Genomic DNA, 18,689 nt, shown 5'->3' with positions numbered 1-18,689 from the left:
ATCTCACTACGGCTGCCCCTGCTCTAGTACCATCCACAGCTCCCTATGGCCTTCAGTATGAAGTTCAAATTTCTTGACTTGGCATTCAAGGTCCTTCCCAATCTGGCTCCTGCTGACCTTTCAGTCTCACTTGTCCATCTACTCTGGGTTAAGCTTTATGTTTCATGCAAACCAAATTCCTCTCACTTCTCCCTATACTCTATGCTGTTTCTGGCCACTGAGGCTTTGTTCATGGACTCCCCTCTTTCAGTTACACTACTCATGCCCTATTTGCCTGAATCACTCTTACTCATCCTTAAAGACTCAGTTCAGGTGAAACTTTCTCCAGAAAGCCCTCCTCCTTCCCAATTATGCCACGTGTGTCACCCCAAAACATCTGACATTATGATGGTCTATTTATTTCATAAAATTGGGGGCTCCACGAGGGCAGATGTCTGATTGAACTGCCAGTCTAATCTTTGAGGAGGAAAAATGGACCCCAGATACCTGTTGTGGCTTCTGACAGAGGAGGCAGGAATATGGTGGCTGGCTTGGGAGCTGTGGAAGGAACAGTCCATCAGAGAGGAACAAAGCTCATCACCCAGTGGGAGAAGCTCCCCTGGGCTTCATCAGTAGTCCAAGCCAGGACAACCATTCACAGGTGGGCCATAAATGAGACTGAGGGAAGGAGTGACTGTGTGAGTGGAGGAGTGAACAAGACTGTGAGTGAAATTAACCCAAGAGAGTGGGGGTGGGGGTGAACAAGAGAAAGGTTAAACAAAGAAGATAGGTGGATGGGTAGGCAGGAAAATGGAAGGGATCAATGAATGGGCAGAAGGTGCAATGTACAACTGGAGGGTCAAAAGAGAAGGCAAGATAGATAAGAATGAGGAAGAGAAGTTGGAGAGATGAAAGAAGGAAGGAAAGGAAGAACAAACAGGTTAATTGGGCAGGAGGATGGGTAGACATATGAATGGATAGATGGATGGATGGATGGATAAATGAATGGGTAGATGGATGAAGTAATTGAAGGAGAGAAGGAAGGAAGGACAATTGGGTGAGTGAGGAGAAGGGTGGGTGGACAGATGGCTGGGTGGATAGATGGATGGATGAAAGGACGGAAAGAAGGAAACAGGTGAATGAATACGAGGCTGGATGGATGGTTAGAAGGATAGAGAGAAGGACAAACAGGTGAATGGGGAGAAGGATGAATGGATGGAAGATGGATGGATGGTTGGATAAAAGGACAGGCGGAAGGAAGGACAAGGAGGTGAATGGGCAAGAGGATGAGTGGGTGGATGGGCAGATGGATGAATGGATAGAGGACAGAAGGAAGGAGAGACAAGCAGATGAATAGGCAGGAGGATGGATGGAGAGATGGATGGATGGTTGGAAGGACAGAAAAGGACAAACAGGTGAATGGGGAGACGGATAGATGGATGGATGATGGATGGATGGATGGGTGGATGGATGGATGGATAAAAGGACAGATGAAAGGAAGGAAAATTGAGTGAATGGGGAGGAGAATGGGTGGAGAGATGGCTGGCTGGATAGATGGATGGATGGAAAGACAGAAAGAAGGAAACAGGTGAATGAAGAGGAGGATGAATGGAAAGATGGATGGGTGGTTGGAAGGACAGAAAGAAGGACAAATAGGTGACTAGGGAGAAGGGTGGATGGATGGATGGTGGATGGATGCAGAGATGGATAAAAGAACAGAAGGAAGGACAAGCAGGTGAATGGGCAGGAAGATGGGTGGATGGATGGACGGAAGGACAGAAGGAAGGAAGGCCTAGCAAGTGAATGGGCAGGATGGGTGGGTGGTGGATGAGTGGAAGGATGGATGGATGGATAGATAGATGTATAGAAGGACAGAAGAAAGGAGGGACAAGCAGGTGAATGGGCAGGACGATGGGTGATGGATGAATAGATGGATAAAAGGACAGATGGAAGAAGGATGAGGAGGTAAATGGTCAGGAAAATGGGGTGGATGGATGGATGGGTGAATGGATGGATGGATGGAAGGAAGGATGGTGTCTGAGAGATGACTGGAAGGATAGAAAAATGGATGGCTGGAAAGATAGATGAGTGGATCACTGGATGAGGCAATGGGCAAATTTAGCCAAATTCACTTGAGTAGCCAGCAGAGTTTGCAGCTTGACCATGAAGCCCCTGCTGGGGCACTTGGAGGAGATTTTGTTATCAAGAGGTATGGGCTAACAAGGTCATCATCTGACCTCAACCTCTATCCCTGTAGGATGCTTGTTCAAGTCCCTGTAAGATGCTTGTTCAAACTTCTTCTTCCAACCCAGAGGGGCGTGGAAAATTCACAAAGCTAAGACTATGGCTGCAGGTCTAAAAACAGGCCAAGGACTCAGCATTCTTCCTCCCACTGAGACGTTGCCCCTCACTACCTCAGGGGACCAGCCCGAATCTGGGGCAAGCTTCCTTTATGAATGAGGAGAAAAGCTTGAACCAAGACCCATGGAGATTGAAATGGGCACTGGACTCAAATACACGTACTTGTAGGAGGCTCATCTGGACCAGGTTCGTTGTAACCTAGAAACAAAGAGGTCACACATAAGAGGAGGTGGTGGAACCGTCCCGGATACTCCATGCCTTTGTCCATATGGAGCCCCTGCCTGAATGCCTTTCCCTTTGTGTATCTAGAGATGATGGATACATTTATGTATCATCTAATATTTGACTTAAATGTGTTCACCACTAGAAAGAATTTCCTGATATTTCAATTAGCACTGACCCTTCCCTACTCACATCTCTAGCATGCCTCCAGTGAGAGGCTGTCATTACCTTTGTGTTCACAAGTCTATCCTCCTGTCCATCCACACCCCCCGCCTCCCCTTCCAGGCCTCCTCCAATCTATTCCTCCACCCAGTGAATGTTTATTAAGGGTTTACTATGTGCAAGCCTCCCTTTACATTTGGGGAATAAAGGGTAGAAAAAAACAGTCTCTGCCCCTCTGGAGATTACATTAGGACAGGATGCACATGTAACCTATCTCTGTCCCTGGGGCCAGGCACAAGGCCTGGTTAATAGTAGCTGCTCGGTAAAGCTAAATGAAGGAACAAAATGAAGCATAGAAGCTGTGCAGTTTACAAGGGGGAACAGCTCCCAGGAACAGCCAACTTGAAGGGACTGTGTGTCAACTCAGATCATCAAGACCCAACCTGCACCTGTGTGTTTATCACAGCACTATTCACGATAGCAAAGATGTGGAATTAACCTATGTGTCCATCAACAGATGAATCGATACAGAAAATGTGGTATATATGCACAATGGAACACTATTCAGCCATAAAGAGAAATAAAACCATGCTGGTGAGGTTGCAGAGAAAAAGGAGTTCTTTTACACTGTTGGTGGGGGTGTAAATTAGTTCATCCACTGTGGAAAGCAGCAGGGCGATTCCTCAGAGAGCTAAAAACAGAACTACCATTCAACCCAGCAATCCCATCACTGGGTATATGCCCAAAGGAATATGCATTTTTCTGTCATAAAGACACATGTTCATTGCAGTACTATCCACAATAGCAAAGACGTGGAATCTACTTAAATGCCCATCAATGATGGACTGGATAAAGCAAATGTGGTACATATACACCATGGAATACTATGCAGCTATAAAAAAGAATGAGATCCTTTCCTTTGCAGGAACATAGATGGAGCTGGAGATCATTATCCTTAGCAAACTAACGCAGGAACAGAAAATCACTTATAAGTGGGAGCTAAATGATGAGAACACATGGACACATAGAGGCGAACAATACACACTGGGGCCTACCTGAGGGTGGAGGGTGGGAGGAGGGAGAGGATCAGAAAAAATAACTAATGGGTACTAGGCTTAATACTTGGGTGATGAAATAATCTGTACAACAAACCCCTGTGACACGAGTTTAACTATATAGAAAACCTGCACCTGTATGCCTGAACTTAAAAGTTAGAAAAAAAGAATGAATCCATGTCTTTTGCAGCTACATGGATGAAACTGAAGTTACCTTAAGTGAAACGAGTCAGACACAGACAGACAATATCACATGTTCTCACTCAGAAGTGGGAGCTAAACAATGTGTGGACAAGAACTCAGAGAGGGGAATGACAGATAAAGGAGGCTTGGAAGGGTGAGGGGGTAGGAGAGAGGTGGGTGATGAGAAACGACTTAATGGATACAATGTATGTTATTGGAGTGGCGGATACTCTGAAAGCCCTGACTTCACTACTATGCAATCTATACATGTAACAGAATTGCACTTGTACCCCATAAATGTACACAGACAATGAGGATGATGATGATGATAGTGATTATAATAATAAAGAACATCAAGACCCAGACTAGCCAATAACTTAGCATGGGCATGAGCAAGTCCCTTCTCTGCTCTGTGCCTCAGTTTCCCTCTTTGCTAAAATAAGAGTAATGAAAGTCCAGGATGTCTCCCTACATCCCGGTTCCTACCTAAAGGTATCTCATATAAGTGATATGGGGTGCCCACCTCATGGGGTCATGATGATGGGCACTGTGCTTGGGTTGGTGGTGGAGGTGATGAAAGGGGAGCTATTTTGTCAATTCTCCATGGTCATGCTTTGCCTCTCAGAACCCCATTTAGGGGATGCCTTCTTTTTTTTTTTTTTTTTTTTTTGAGACAGAGTCTCGCTCTGTCACCCAGGCTGGAGTGCTGTGGCCGGATCTCAGCTCACTGCAAGCTCCGCCTCCCGGGTTTACGCCATTCTCCTGCCTCAGCCTCCGGGGTAGCTGGGACTACAGGCGCTGCCACCTCGCCCGGCTAGTTTTATTTTTGTATTTTTTAGTAGAGACGGGGTTTCACCGTGTTAGCCAGGATGGTCTCGATCTCCTGTCCTCGTGATCCGCCCGTCTCGGCCTCCCAAAGTGCTGGGATTACAGGCTTGAGCCACCGCGCCCGGCCGGGATGCCTTCTTAAATGCTGTCTTTTCCTGAGTTCTAGACCAATGCTGAGGCCCAGTGTGCCTGAAGCTTAGATCCCCTAGATCTTCCTTTTATAGGGGCCTCACGTAGGAAAGAAGCCCATCCTTCCTCAATGGTGAGAAGAAAACAGGGACGGGGGCCGGGCGCGGTGGCTCACGCCTGTAATCCCAGCACTTTGGGAGGCCGAGGCGGGCGGATCACAAGGTCAGGAGATCGAGACCACGGTGAAACCCCGTCTCTACTAAAAATACAAAAAATTAGCCAGGCGCGGTGGCGGGCGCCTGTAGTCCCAGCTACTCAGGAGGCTGAGGCAGGAGAATGGCGTGAACCCAGGGGGCGGAGCTTGCAGTGAGTGGAGATCGCGCCACTGCACTCCAGCCTGGACAACAGAGTGAGATTCCATCTAAAACAAAAAACAAAAAACAACAACAAAAAAAAACCGGGAAGGGGAAATGTGTTTGTTTTGTTTTGTTTTGTTTGAGACAGAGTCTTGCTCTGTCACCAGGCTGGAGTGCAATGGCGCAATCTCGGCTCACTGCAACCTCCGCCTCCTGGGTTCAAGCGATTCTGCTGCCTCAGCCTCCCGAGTAGCTGGGACTACAGGCGTGTACCACCACACCCAGCTAATTTTTGTATTTTTGGTAGAGACAGGGTTTCACCATGTTGGCCAGGGTAGTCTCAATCTCTTGGCCTTGTGATCTACATGCCTTGGCCTCCCAAAGTGTTGGAATTACAGGTGTGAGCCACTGCGCCCAGCGGTAAATGTGTTTTTTGTCCCCCAAGTGCCCCCACCAGGAAGACTCTTCTGTGAGTTAAACATGTAGAGTGGATCATAACACTGAATGCTGACAAGTGGAGTTCATATCCTGGTTCCATCACCATCAAGGTAAATTGCTTAACCTGTCTAAGCCTCAGTTTCTTCATCGGTAAAATGGGATTAATCAAAGTCCAACCTTGCATGGTGGTTATGGGAGGGTCAGTGGTAACACCAAGACTTGAACCCCAAGTCTTTCCCTAGAGAACCGGCAAACAGACATCCTCCTGGGCTGCAGCGGGGGTTGGGGGTTGAGGCAGGGAGGTGGGGCTGAGAGCTGCTCACCGTTAAGGTAGAGGCTGTCTTTGTCCAGAGAGTAGGAGCCCAGCCGGGTGATGCCGTGGGTCTGCTGGCTCAGCTCATGGAACACCTGCTTGATAGGCAGACCTGGGCCACTGAGGGGCTGCAGGTAGGTGCAGAGGATGTCCACCTGTGTCTTAGCGCCGTTCTTCACAGACCTGAGGAGTGAGAGGTGCACCTTTTGGGGATGAAGGCCACCTGGCACCTCTCCACTTGTGGTCACTGTCACTGCACAACTCACAGTCCATATTGTGGTCTCATTGACAATTTGCAGTTTCTCCACCTGGTCTTATCTATCATCTCAGGATCTCTGCACTTGCTGTTACTTTTGTCTGGAAGCTTCTCCCCATTTCTCCTTACTTGGATAACTTCCCAGTCATCCTCCAGGTCTCAGCTTAGAGGACTCCCTCCTCCTCCTCCTCCTGTTCCTCCTCCTTCTCCTCTTCTTCCTCCTCCTCTTCCTCCTCCTTCTCCTCTTCTTCCTCCTCCTCTTCCTCCTCCTTCTCTTATTCTTCCTCCTCCTCTTCCTCCTCCTCCTCTTCATCCTCCTCCCCCTCCTCCTCCTCTTCCTCTTCCTCCTCTTCTTCCTCCTCCTATCTTCCTAGGCAATTCCTAGGCAAGGTCAGGAGCCTCCTCTGGGTCCCACAATCCTCCACTCTTCCCCTGTCACTGCCCTGATCACCCTCTATGTAATCATAAATTATTTGTTCCTGTTCCTACCAGAACATGGTCTCCACAAAGGAAGAAATGAACCAGTTTAGCTTACTCTTATTGTATCGAAGCCCCAGAACCTAGCACCCCTTGACAACTCCCTGCAAAAATCAAAGTCCTAATGAATGGAGAAACAAAATATAGCATTTACATATAAGCAGAATATTATTCAGCCCTGAAAAGGAAGGGAATTCTGACACATGCTACAACATGGATGAACTTTGAGGACATTATGCTTGATGAAATAAGCCAGTCATACAGTATAAACCAGGACATATACCATATATTCCTCCATTCATAGAAGGTCCTTAGAATCATCAGATTCACAGAGACAGAAAGTAGAATGGTGGGTGCCAGAGGCTTGAGGAGGGGGATGAGGAGTGAATACTTCATGGGGATGGAGTTTCAGTTTGGGAAGATGAGAAAGTTCTGGAGATGGATGATAGTGGTGATGGTTGCACAGTAATGTGAATGTGCTTGATGCCACTGAACAGGAAATATGGCTAAAACTGTAAATTTAATGTGATGTGTATGTTACCACGATTTAGAAAAAAAAAAAAAATCCAGGCTGGGCACAGGGGCTCACACCTATAATCCCAGCACTTCGGGAGGCTGAGGCGGGCGGATCACCTGAGGTCAGGAGTTTCAGACCAGCCTGACCAACATGGATAAGTCCCATTTCTACTAAAAATACAAAATTAGCCAGATGTGGTGGCGCAAGCCTGTAATCCCAGCTACTCGGGAGGCTGAAGGCAGGGGAATTGCTTGAACACAGGAGGCAGAGGTTGCAGTGAGCCGAGATCATGCCTGGGCAACAAGAGCAAAGCTCCATCTTAAAAAAAAAAAAAAAATCCAAGTCCTCCAAGGCCCTTCAACCCTGCTGATGTCTTGGGTCTCATCCTCTCTCTCTTTCCTTCTTGCTTTCTCTCTGCTCCAGCCACACTGGCCTCTTTGCCATTTGTAGAACGTGCCAAGTTCATTTGCACCTCAAGACCTTTTCTCATGCTATTCTCTCTGCCTGGAACAGTTTTCATGGCCATTTCGGACACAGCCCAGGATTCATCCTGGGTGAAGTTGCTCTTCCCATTACTTGCTATTTATTTATGTTTCATATCACTTTACCCCATTTGAAGCCACTTTAGTTAGATATTTATGTTCCTGTTTAGCATCTGTTCTCCACTGGGTGAGGGCAGGGACAGCATCTGTCTTATAACTCTAGCACCCAGCACCTGCCTCAGAGGAGCAGTGCCATGGGCATCAGTTGAGTAAAAATAAAAATGGAGAAGTAAATAGTAAATACCAAGAGAGTGCAAACTGACCCAAAGAAGTCAAGTTGGCAAGGATGCAAGAAAAGGAAACTCTTATACATGGTTGGTGGGAATGGTAGAGGAGTGGTGCCATGGGCATGGGTTGAGTAAAAACATGAATGGAGAAGTGTCTAGTAAATACTAAGAGAGTGCAAAGTGACCCAGAAAAGTCAAGTTGGCAAGGATGCACGAAAAGGAAACTCTTATACACTGTTGGTGGGAATGTAAATTAGTGCAACCTTGAATGAAAAACAGTGTGGAGGTTTCTCAAAGAACAAAAAAAAATAGAACTACCATTTGACCCAGCGATCCCACTGTTGGGGATCTACCCAACGGAAAAGTTTTGGAAACAAATAGTGGTGATGGCTGCATGACATTGTGAATATAATCGATGTCACTGAATTGTACATTTAAAAATTGTTAAAATGACAGATTTTATGTTACATGTGTTTTTGCCACAATCTAAAAAATTAATAATGTGATTTTAAAAAATAGATGCAGAAAAGGACCTTCTGAGAATAGCTCAACCCATATATATCTAAAGGAAATGAGGCCAGATGTGGTGGTTCCTGCCTGTAAAATCCCAGCACTTCGGGAGGCCGAGGCAGGTGGATCACTTAAAGCCAGGAATTAGAGACTAGCCTGGACAACATGGCAAAACCCCTTCTCTACTAAAAATGCAAAAAAAAATTTAGCTTGGTTGGGTATTGGGCACCTGTAATACTTGCTACCTCGGAGGCTGAGGCAGGAGAATCGCTTGAACCCGGGAAGCGGAGGTTGTGGTAAGTCGAGATAGCACCACCGCACTCCAGCCTGGGTAGCAAAAGCAAAACTCCTTGGGAGGTTGAGGTACAAGAATTGCTTGAACTCAGGAGGCAGAGTCTGCAGTGAGCTGAGATGGCACCACTGCACTCCAGCTTGGGTGACAGAGTCTCACTCTGTCTCAAAAAAAAAAAAAAAAGAAAAGAAAAGAAAAAAGAAAAAGAAATGAAACCTATATCTTAAAGAGATAGCTGCACTCCTATGTTCATTGTAGCACTATTCAAAATAGCCAAGATATGGAAAAAAGCTAAATGACCTTCAGTGGATGAATGGATAAAGAAAATGTGGCATACACATATATAATCAAATATTACTTGGTCTTTAAAAAGAAGAAAATTCTGCCCCTTGGGATAACATAGATGGAACTGGAGGACATTAGGCTAAGTGAAATAAGCCAGGCACAGAAAGACAAATACCGCACGATCGAACTTACAGGTGGAATCTAAAATTGTCAAACACATAGAAGCAGAGAGTAGGATGGTGGTTGCCAGGGGCTGGGAGGAGGAGCAAATGGGGTGATGTTGGTCAAAGGGTACAAACATGATAACTATGTAGAGGTAATAGATATATTAATTAGCTGAAATGTGGCCATCGTTTTACAATGTATACCAAAATATCAAGTTGTACATTTTAAATGCAAGCAATTTTTATATGTCAAAAAATCAAATTGTCAGGAATAAATAAAAAAGTTATTTATACCAGTCAGAATAACTATTACTAAAAAGACAAAAACCAACCAACCCACCAACCAGACAAACACCAAACAACCAGATGCTGGCAAGAATTAAAAAAAAAGGGAACTCTTATACACTGTTGGTGGCAATGTGAATTAGTACAATCTCTATGGAAAACAGTATGAGGATTTCTCAAAGAACAAAAACGTAGAACTACCATTTGATCCAGCAATCCCACTATTGGGGATCTACCCAATGGAAAAGAAATCATTATATCAAAGAGACACCTGCACGTGTTTGTTTATTGCAGCACTATTCACAATAGCAAAGACATGGACCTAACCTAAGTGTCCATCAACAGAAGACTGGATAAAGAAAATGTGGTATATATATATACCACGAAATACTATTCAGCCATAAAAAGAGTGAAATCATGTCTTTTGCAGCAACATGGATGGAATGGGAGTCCATTATCTTAAGTGAAACAACTCAGAAATAGAAAGTCAAATACCGCATGTTCTCACTTATAAGTGGGAGCCAAAGGACTCCTTGTCCATTAGCTCATGATCAAATACCATACGTTTTCACTTATACGTGGGAGCATGGACATGGACATAGAGTGTGGAATAATAGACACTGGATACTCAGAAAGGTGGGAGAGTGAGAGAAGGGTGGGGAACCTCACTTAATGGGTACAATGTACACTATTTGGATGATGGGTACACTAAAAACTACTGTCTGGAAGTCTACTGTCTGCAGACTTCACTATGCAATATACGCATGTAACAAAAACTGCACTTGCACTCCTTAAATCCATTTTTAAAAAAGAATGGGGCTGGACGTGGTGGCTCACGTCTGTAATCCCAGCACTTTGGGAGGCCGAGGAGGGCGGATCACCTGAGGTCAGGAGTTCGATATCAGCCTGACCAACATGGAGAAACCCCATCTCTACTAAAAATACAAATAAAAAAAATAGCCAGGCATGGTGGTACATGCCTGTAATCCCAGCTACTCTGGAGGCTGAGGCAGGAGAATCACTTGAACCCAGGAGGCGGAGGTTGCAGCGAGCCAAGATCATGCCATTGCACTCCAGGCTGGGCAGCGAGAGCAAAACTTCACCTCAAAAAAAAAAAAAAAAAAAAGAAAGAAAGAAAGATAAAAAGACAAAAAAAAAATATAGCCCACCCCAACCCAAGAGGGCCCTCCCGGTCAGAACCCTAAGTTCTTGGTGGTGGGCTGTGGGTGGGGGAGTTTCTCACCTTAGTGCAACGACCCTGCAACCTGTGTACTGTGCACCCATGCTGCTCCTCTGGAACAAAGGGCTGAGCTGCAGAGGGAGAAGGGAGCCGGGGTTGGTCAGGGGCAGGCAGGTAACAGGCGTAGGATGGGCAAGGCAGGGCTGCAGGGGGAGGCAGGCCTCTCACCAGGTGCTGCATGACATTGTCTGTGATGTTGAACTTGAGGGAGCCGGGTTGACCCATGTCCGCCATGTAGCGCAGGTTGTTGATGGTGAAGTTCAGTGTGAATGGCTCCTCGCTGACCACCCCGGCTAGGGCAGGGGGAAGAGAGAGCGAGAGAGAGAGAGACAGAGAGAGAGATGAATCTCTTGGGGAGGATGATGGGTGGGTAGGGGGTGGTGTGGGACAGGGTAGGGGCAGTGTGTTCCAAAGACCCTGTGTCCACCTCTCAATAAGCCCAAGGCTGACTTTTAATGGAGACATCTCCAGCAGCCAGTAAGGGTATGCTTAATAAGTTGGGATGTCCAGATGGGGTCCTACCCAAATGCAGGAAGGGAGGATTCTGTAAAAAGTACCAGTGATTCTGATCTTTCCCAGGGGAAAGGCTCCATATTACCACACTGATGCAGAAGTCATGCATGACTCCAGACATTTTTAAAAAATGTATTCTCTCTCTCTCTCTTCCTGTCTCCCCCTTGATTCTTTCTCCCATTTCTCTCTCTCTCCTGCACTCACAACCAGGTATGCTAACCTTTTCTGCATTGGTTAACATGGCCAACAATCTTTGCAGCCATAACCAACCTCTCTGCACCTCAGTTTACTCATCTGTAAAATGAGATGACAGTGGTTCACAATGATGATTCCCGCCTCAACAGTTGTTATAAAGCTTAAACAAGTTAATCATTGTAAAGCGTGTAAGCACTGCTGGGCACACAGGTCAATATGGTGTACATGTTTATTATATAAAATACATCACAAATGCTTTCTAATCACTCCCTCTGTGTGGAACTTTATGGAAGTATGAGCTAAGGATTCTTTTTTCTCTTTTTTTCTTTTTCTTTTTTTTTTGAGACGGAGTCTCACTCTGTTGCCCAGGCTGGAGAGCAGTGGTGCAATCTCGGCTCACTGCAAGCTCCACCTCCCAGATTTTATGCCATTCTCCTGCCTCAGCCTCCTGAGTAGCTGGGACCACAGGCGTGCACCACCACACCCGGCTAGTTTTTTTTTTTTTTTTTAGTAGAGATAGGGTTTCACCGTGTTAGCCAGGATGGTCTTGATCTCCTGACCTTGTGATCCACCCGCCTCAGCCTCCCAAAGTGCTGGGATTACAGGCATGAGTCACTGTGCCCGGCCAAGCTAAGATTTAAGACAAACCGCTAGAAGAAAAGTTTACCTCTCCTTCTCTCCCTGCCTTCCTTCTTTACATCACTCTTGAACTTCCTTCTGTTCATTCTTCCTTCTCTCCTTCTCTGTTTCCATCCTTTCTTCTTCCCTTCCATCTTTCATTCTATTAATGCATTCTTTCTTTCTTGCTGACTTCTTTCCTTTCATTGTACCTTCTATCATTTATTTATCCTTCCTCTTCCTTCTCTCACTTCTTTCCTTCTTTTCACCCATCCATTCATCCATTTATCCATCCATCCATCCATCCATCCATCCATCCATTCATTTATCCATCCATCTATCTATCCATCCATCCACCTACCCACTCATCTGTCCATCCATCCATCCATCCATCCATCCACCTACCCATTAATCCATCCATCCATCCATCCACCCACCCATCCGTTCATCCATCTGTCCATCCATCCATTCACCCATTCACCCACTCACCCACCCATCTGTTCATCCATCCACCCATTCATCCACCCACCCATCCACCCATCCATCCATCATCTATCTTTCCTTCCTTACACCTCTCTTTTCTTCCTTCCATCCACTTATCCACCTTTCCTCCTCCTTTTCTTCTTTCATCCATTTTTTTATTTCTTCAATCCACTCATCCATCCTCTCTCCCTTCCTCCTTCCATTCATCACTTCTTCCTTCCATCTATCCACCTTGCCTTCCTTCCATATATATGGAATTGGTCCTACACTGCTCCAGGAACATTTGAAGGGGAACAGGGGAGTGGGGTAAAGAAATATTCTGGCCCTTCAATAGCCCTGCCCACCATTGTCCCACCAATGCCTCCTATTGGCTGAACCTAACAGGCAGCTAGTTAGCATGGGAACCTGGGAAATGAAGTTTTCATGAGTCAGACGTCTATCCCACAGAGCACAGGAAGGTTGGAGAATGGATCCGAGGAGAAAAACAAAACAAAACAAAACAAAACAAAACAAAAACCCACAAGTGGTATAATAGAGAAAGCCCATAAGAAGTTACATTCCTATAAAAGAGAAGCAGACAACAGAATATAAACCAATAAGTTCAAAAAAGTGAGAGAAGTATTGTGAAGGATCAACAGAAAAACAAACAAACAAACAAACAAACAAACAAAAACAACAACAACAAAAAAACCCCAGGATCTCATTTGGAAGTATGAGTGAGACAAATTACTGTAAGAAATTGACTTTTCCTTCACAGTCCACAGATTGAACAGATAACCCACAGAGTGGGAGAAAATCTTCACAATCTACATATCCAACAAAGGACTAATATCTAGAATCTACAACGAACTCAAACAAAATAGCAAGAAAAAAACAAACAATCCCATCAAAAAGTGGGCTAAGGACATGAATAGACAATTCTCAAAAGAAGATACACAAATGGCCAATGAACATATGAAAAAATGTTCAACATCACTAATGACCAGGGAAATGAAAATCAAAACCATAATGTGATACCACCTTACTTCTACAAGAATTGCCATAATCAAAAAATAAAAAAATAATAGATGTGGCTCTGGGGGCCAAGACAGTCGGCTAGAAGCAGCAGCGCTCGGAGGCTCCCATTGAAAAAAAACACAGTAAGTGTGTGAATCCTTCCCTGGCAACCAAGATATCCAGGTTCCCTCATCAAAACTGACTAGAAGGCTGGCAGTGACCCACGGAGAGAAGGAAGAGCAGTGTGGTGTGGTGGCCCACCTGAGAGACACAAGGGGAAGGGAAACCCCTTCCCCCCAGCCAAGGGAGGTGGTGAGTGAGCAGGCTATCCAATCTGGGGAAACTGTGCTTTTTCCACGGAACTGTGCGACCCACAGATTGGAAGATCCAATTGGCGAACCCATGCCACTGGGACCTAGTGTCCCAATCCCAGAACGCGCAGATTTTTACAGCTGGAATCTGCCCAAGCCTACGGAACTCCCCGAGGGAGGGGGCGAACAGCACTGGCTGCAGCTGCCTGCTGTCTAAGTCTTTTGAATTCCTTGGGGGAGGGGCAACAGCCAGCACTGGGACTCACAACTGCCTAACACGCTAAGCTCCCTGGGTGGGGGAAGGGCGGCACCCCTTTCTGTAGCTCCAGGCTGTGCTTTTTCCTTGCTGGAGCCAGTAAGGCTGAATGGCTTCATCCCAAGGTTTGTCCCCACAGTCCAACACACCGGCTGTGGCAGTCTGCAGCCAAAGTGACTCTTCAGGGCTTACCCTGACCCAACCTTCCTCAGTGGGCAGGGCTTTCCTGCAGGATCTCCAATAACTCCAGCCAGAGGCTCAGGGACAGAATTCAGACTCCCTGGGCTTGAGCCCCTAGTGGGAGGGGTGACTGCAGTCTCTGCGGACCAGCAGAGTTAGCTTCTCCTCCTGGTAGTTGTGAGGAATCCAGGCAGCCCAGATCTGTGGGTTCCCCCCAGTGAAGCACCTCCTCTCCACCAGGGACAAAGTGCTTCATTAAATGGGTCCTGTTCCCCATGCCAGTCAACTGGGTGAGACCCTCCAACAATAGTTGTCAGACACCCTATACAGGAGCGATCCTCCTGGCATCAGTTTGGTGCCCCTCAAGGTCAGAGGTCCCAGAAGAAGCAGGCACCTATCTTTGCTGCTCTCCAGCCTCCCCGTGTGACATCTCCGGGCATGGGAGCGAATCAGATGAATAGGGCCTGAAGTGAACCCCTAGCAAACTGCAGCAGCCCTACAGAAGAGGGACCTGACTATTGACAGAAAAACAAGCAGAAAGTGACAACAACAGCATCAGCAACAACTACAGCAACAAAAAGCCCTCCACAAACACCCCTCCAAGGATCAGCAGCCTCAAAGCCTGAAACTAAAACTCACAAAGGTAAGAAAGAATCAACAAAACTATACTGAAAACCCAAAAGACCAGAGTGCCTCTTCTCCAAATGACCGCAACATCTCTCCATTAAGGGTGCAGAACTGGATGGAGGATCAGATGGATGAATCAACAGAAATAGGCTTCAGAAGATGGGCAATAAAAAAGTACAGTGAGCTAAGGAAGCATGTCCTAACACAATGCAAAGAAGCCAAGAACCCTGATGAAAGGTTAAAGGAATTGCTAACTAGAATAAACAGTTTAGAGAGGAACATAAACAACCCGATGGAGCTGAAAAACACAGCACAAAAACTTCGTGAAGCATACACAAGTATCAACAGCCAGATTGATCAAGTGGAAGAAAGGATATCAGCAAATGACCAAGCTGAGCCTGAGTTGAGCCTTCTAGGGAAACCAAAGAGCCAGCTACACATCATCAAGGAACCTAACTCTCTTGAATTCTGCCCCATAATCCTGAGTCAGCTCCAACTGAATTGATAGCGACTGATTTTTTTTTTTTTTTTGGTGACCATTCTGAAGCTGTTTTGAACTGAGAGAAAATGAATGCTGTTATCAATTGGTGATGTCTGCCATGAATGCTGCAATCAATTAATGATGTCTGTCATGGATAAGGGAGTGCAGCAGATGCCATATAATTTTCCAGTGTAAACTCTGGCAGACGCTAAAGTTGAACCAAGGCAGAAGAGGAATGTTTCCATACATTATAAGAAAGCATACTTCATTCTTTCCTTCCCTGGGAAAATCCATGTTTTCCTGTAGATCTAAATCTGTCAATCTACCATGTACAAGGTCCTGAAGTAGATACTAGGGAAGCACAAGGGAGTAAGACACAGTTGCTCCAATCAGCAGGTTTATGCACTATTGGGGTGACTGGATATAAACACAATCTTCAAAGCAGAGAAAATGTGTTTGCAATTGACTTAAAAAAATATGCAACAGGACTTAGAGTGAGTGATAAAATAAAAGGTTCCCATAATTCTTTTGCCTATAATAATTCAAGTTTTTTTTCTTTTTAGAAATCATATTAAATGGTACTAGTTAAACACTGAGCATAGCACTTTGGTGCATATTCAGGACCCAATAAGTTCATATATTATCTATTACCTTTGTTATCACCACCACCATCATAATCATCACCATCCCTGTCATCATCACCATCATTATTGTCATAATCACCACCATCATTACCACCATCACCATCATCATCATCACCATCATCACCACCACCATCACCATTGTCATCATGATCATCATAATCACCATCACCATCGTCATCATCATTGCCACCATCAGTATCATCATAAAAATAGCTCTCTGAGAAGAGAGACTATTAATTGTTTCATGATCCATGCCATATCCCCAGGATTTGGCAAAGCCCCAGGGCTTGGCACAGTGCTCAATAAAGTTTGTTGGTTGGCTCATCATCACTAGATTTATAAAGAATTTCCATCTTTATTTGACTGAATAATGGAAGAGATGTTTACACTCATCAGCCATGCTCTAACAGAGGTGCCATTGGCACATACTTATTCAAGGGACCAGTAGAAGGGATGGAGCCCCAGAATTTCCCAGGTCCACTGTAGTAGTCCCAAGAGCTACAGAGAAGCCCTCTTCAGAGGAAGCATCCAACCCTCTCATGGCAGAAAGTTCAGCAAATACAACTATTTACAGGCCTTGCTGCATGTGGGGCCTGAGTTGAGTCTCTCTCTGGAGTTGGCCAGAAGGGAAAGGGAATAACTTGTGCCCTCCCAGCCCCTTTCCTTATGAAGAGGACATAGGGGCATAGGAAGAGGGGACAGCACCTGCCCTGCTTGGCGTATAATTGGGGCCACTGGAACATCAGTTGAATACTCACTGCTGGTGGTGGGCACAGAGCTCCGATGGGTGAAACCTGCATAGAGAAGGAGGGAGGAGAGTGGGTAAGGGTTAAGGGAGAGGTGGGGAATCAAATAGGGGTCACAGATACCCGAGTGGAATGGAAGAAGTTTCAAGGAACAGGGGCCTTTGAAGATTCTCTATCAGTACTCTCAGATCAGGGAAGAAGGTACTTGGGATGAACTCAGTCCAAGATGAAGAAACTATGAAGTTAAGACATCAGTCATCACACACAAACAACATAGCCAAGACTTCAATGGCCAGTCAGGGAGTGTGACTTCAAGTCAGAGAGTAAGAGGCTGCCCAGCAAAGAGGAAGACTCTCCAACCACATCACAACTGCTCACCATTGACATAGAGACTGTCCCTGTCCAGGGTGTAGGGGCCCAGCTCAGTGATGCTGTGGGTCAGCTGGCTCAGCTCCAAATACAGCTGCTCTCTGTCCAGTCCAGGGCCTGTGGGGTCAGGGCGGTGGGTGCAGATGGCATCCACTCTGGTGGCTTCCCCATCCTTCTCTGGCCTAAGGAGGGCAGATAAGGGGAATGACATTAAATAGATTGCCTACAGGGAGGCATTCTGAGATTCCTGAGGGCAGGACAGGAAGGGGACAGAGGAAATGAGAATCCTCGTGGATAGATGAGAAGCCATACTAAGATTTTCTGAATGCACTGACTTCCAGGCAGCCTGGGAATGTGAGTAGGGTCAGGAATACAAGAATTTTATAAAATTGCATTCTCATGGCATGGGGACAGGACAGCCCAGACTTGAGAAACATTAAGAGCTGGAATTGGGGATAAAAGCAAGTGGATGAGGGATGTTTATCCTGAGAGAAACCTTGGAAGATAATTTAACACCTGAAGGAGAGGGAGGTGGGGAGAAGTAAGAAATTCAGAGGGATCACCAAGGTAGAAGCCTGATCTGGCTGATGGGCCCTGCAAGTTCTCTCGGTTGATGGGGAAGGTGGTAGGATCAGGAGATATGTTGGTCCTGGAGCCACCAATGCCTGAATTCCACTTGTGCTGAGGACTTCCACAGAGAGGGAAGGAAGAAAGCTGACCAAACTCCTTGGGCCTGGGAACACTTGGGGCAGCCAGACTGGTTATTCTCAGTTCTCACCTGAGCAAGGTCAGCCTGCAGCCAGAGTACAGAGGGCCAACACTGGTGTTCTTGAACAAGGGCCTTAGCTGTGGTGGAGGAAGAGGGAGGTGAGTAGGACAGCTGAGGACGTAGGAGCGAGGAAGATGTAAGGTGGGAGGGGCTGTAATCAGGGGGTGAGAATTGCATCTCGCAGGTGAGGGGAGGTGGGTGAGATCTTCTTCCATGCCTTGGAATGGGTGACGTAGATGGAACGAGACAAGGTGGGCAGGGCAGAGTGAGGTGGGCAGGGCTCTCACCAGACCCTGAAGAACCCTCTCTGTAGTGTTGAACTTCCTGGAGCCAGGCCACATGTTCTCCTCATACTGCAGGTTAGTGATGGTGAAGTTGAGAGTGAATAGTATCAGGAGATGGCTGGCAGCTGTAGTGCAGGTGGGAAATAAACACTATGTTCAAAAGTAGAGAACATTTAAGAGTTTGTAATAAACTTATCTCTAAACATATGCAACCAGATTTAAAGAGAGTGATAAAATAGGTTTTCATGCCTCTCTTGACTATAATGATCAAAGTTTTCCATAGAGCATACTAAATAGTAATAGTTAGATGCTGAGCACAACCTTTCGTGCATATTCAGGGTTCCATAATACTAGATGCTAACTGTTACATTTGTTATCACCACCATCATCATCATC

The 18,689-nt window shown here is 46.0% G+C and overlaps 1 protein-coding gene across 1 annotated transcript in view; it reads right to left on the bottom strand.

The window, feature by feature from the left end:
- MUC16 (mucin 16, cell surface associated) overlaps nt 1–18,689 on the bottom strand; it is a 207,833-nt gene that overhangs the window by 18,130 nt on the left and 171,014 nt on the right. The window contains exons 73-81 of the mRNA XM_033195391.1: nt 18,297–18,418; nt 18,019–18,086; nt 17,250–17,422; nt 16,884–16,919; nt 10,990–11,114; nt 10,825–10,892; nt 6,037–6,209; nt 2,503–2,538; nt 487–537 (exon numbers count right to left, since the gene is read on the bottom strand). Of these exons, the coding sequence (XP_033051282.1) occupies nt 487–537; nt 2,503–2,538; nt 6,037–6,209; nt 10,825–10,892; nt 10,990–11,114; nt 16,884–16,919; nt 17,250–17,422; nt 18,019–18,086; nt 18,297–18,418 (852 nt within the window). The remainder of the gene's footprint in view (nt 1–486; nt 538–2,502; nt 2,539–6,036; nt 6,210–10,824; nt 10,893–10,989; nt 11,115–16,883; nt 16,920–17,249; nt 17,423–18,018; nt 18,087–18,296; nt 18,419–18,689) is intronic.

This window comes from Trachypithecus francoisi, unplaced genomic scaffold, assembly GCF_009764315.1.
Source record: "Trachypithecus francoisi isolate TF-2019V2 unplaced genomic scaffold, Tfra_2.0 Lachesis_group5, whole genome shotgun sequence".
Lineage (NCBI taxonomy): Eukaryota > Metazoa > Chordata > Mammalia > Primates > Cercopithecidae > Trachypithecus > Trachypithecus francoisi.
The sequence above is the reverse complement of the archived record's forward strand: the minus strand, read 5'-3'. Positions and strand labels throughout refer to the sequence as shown.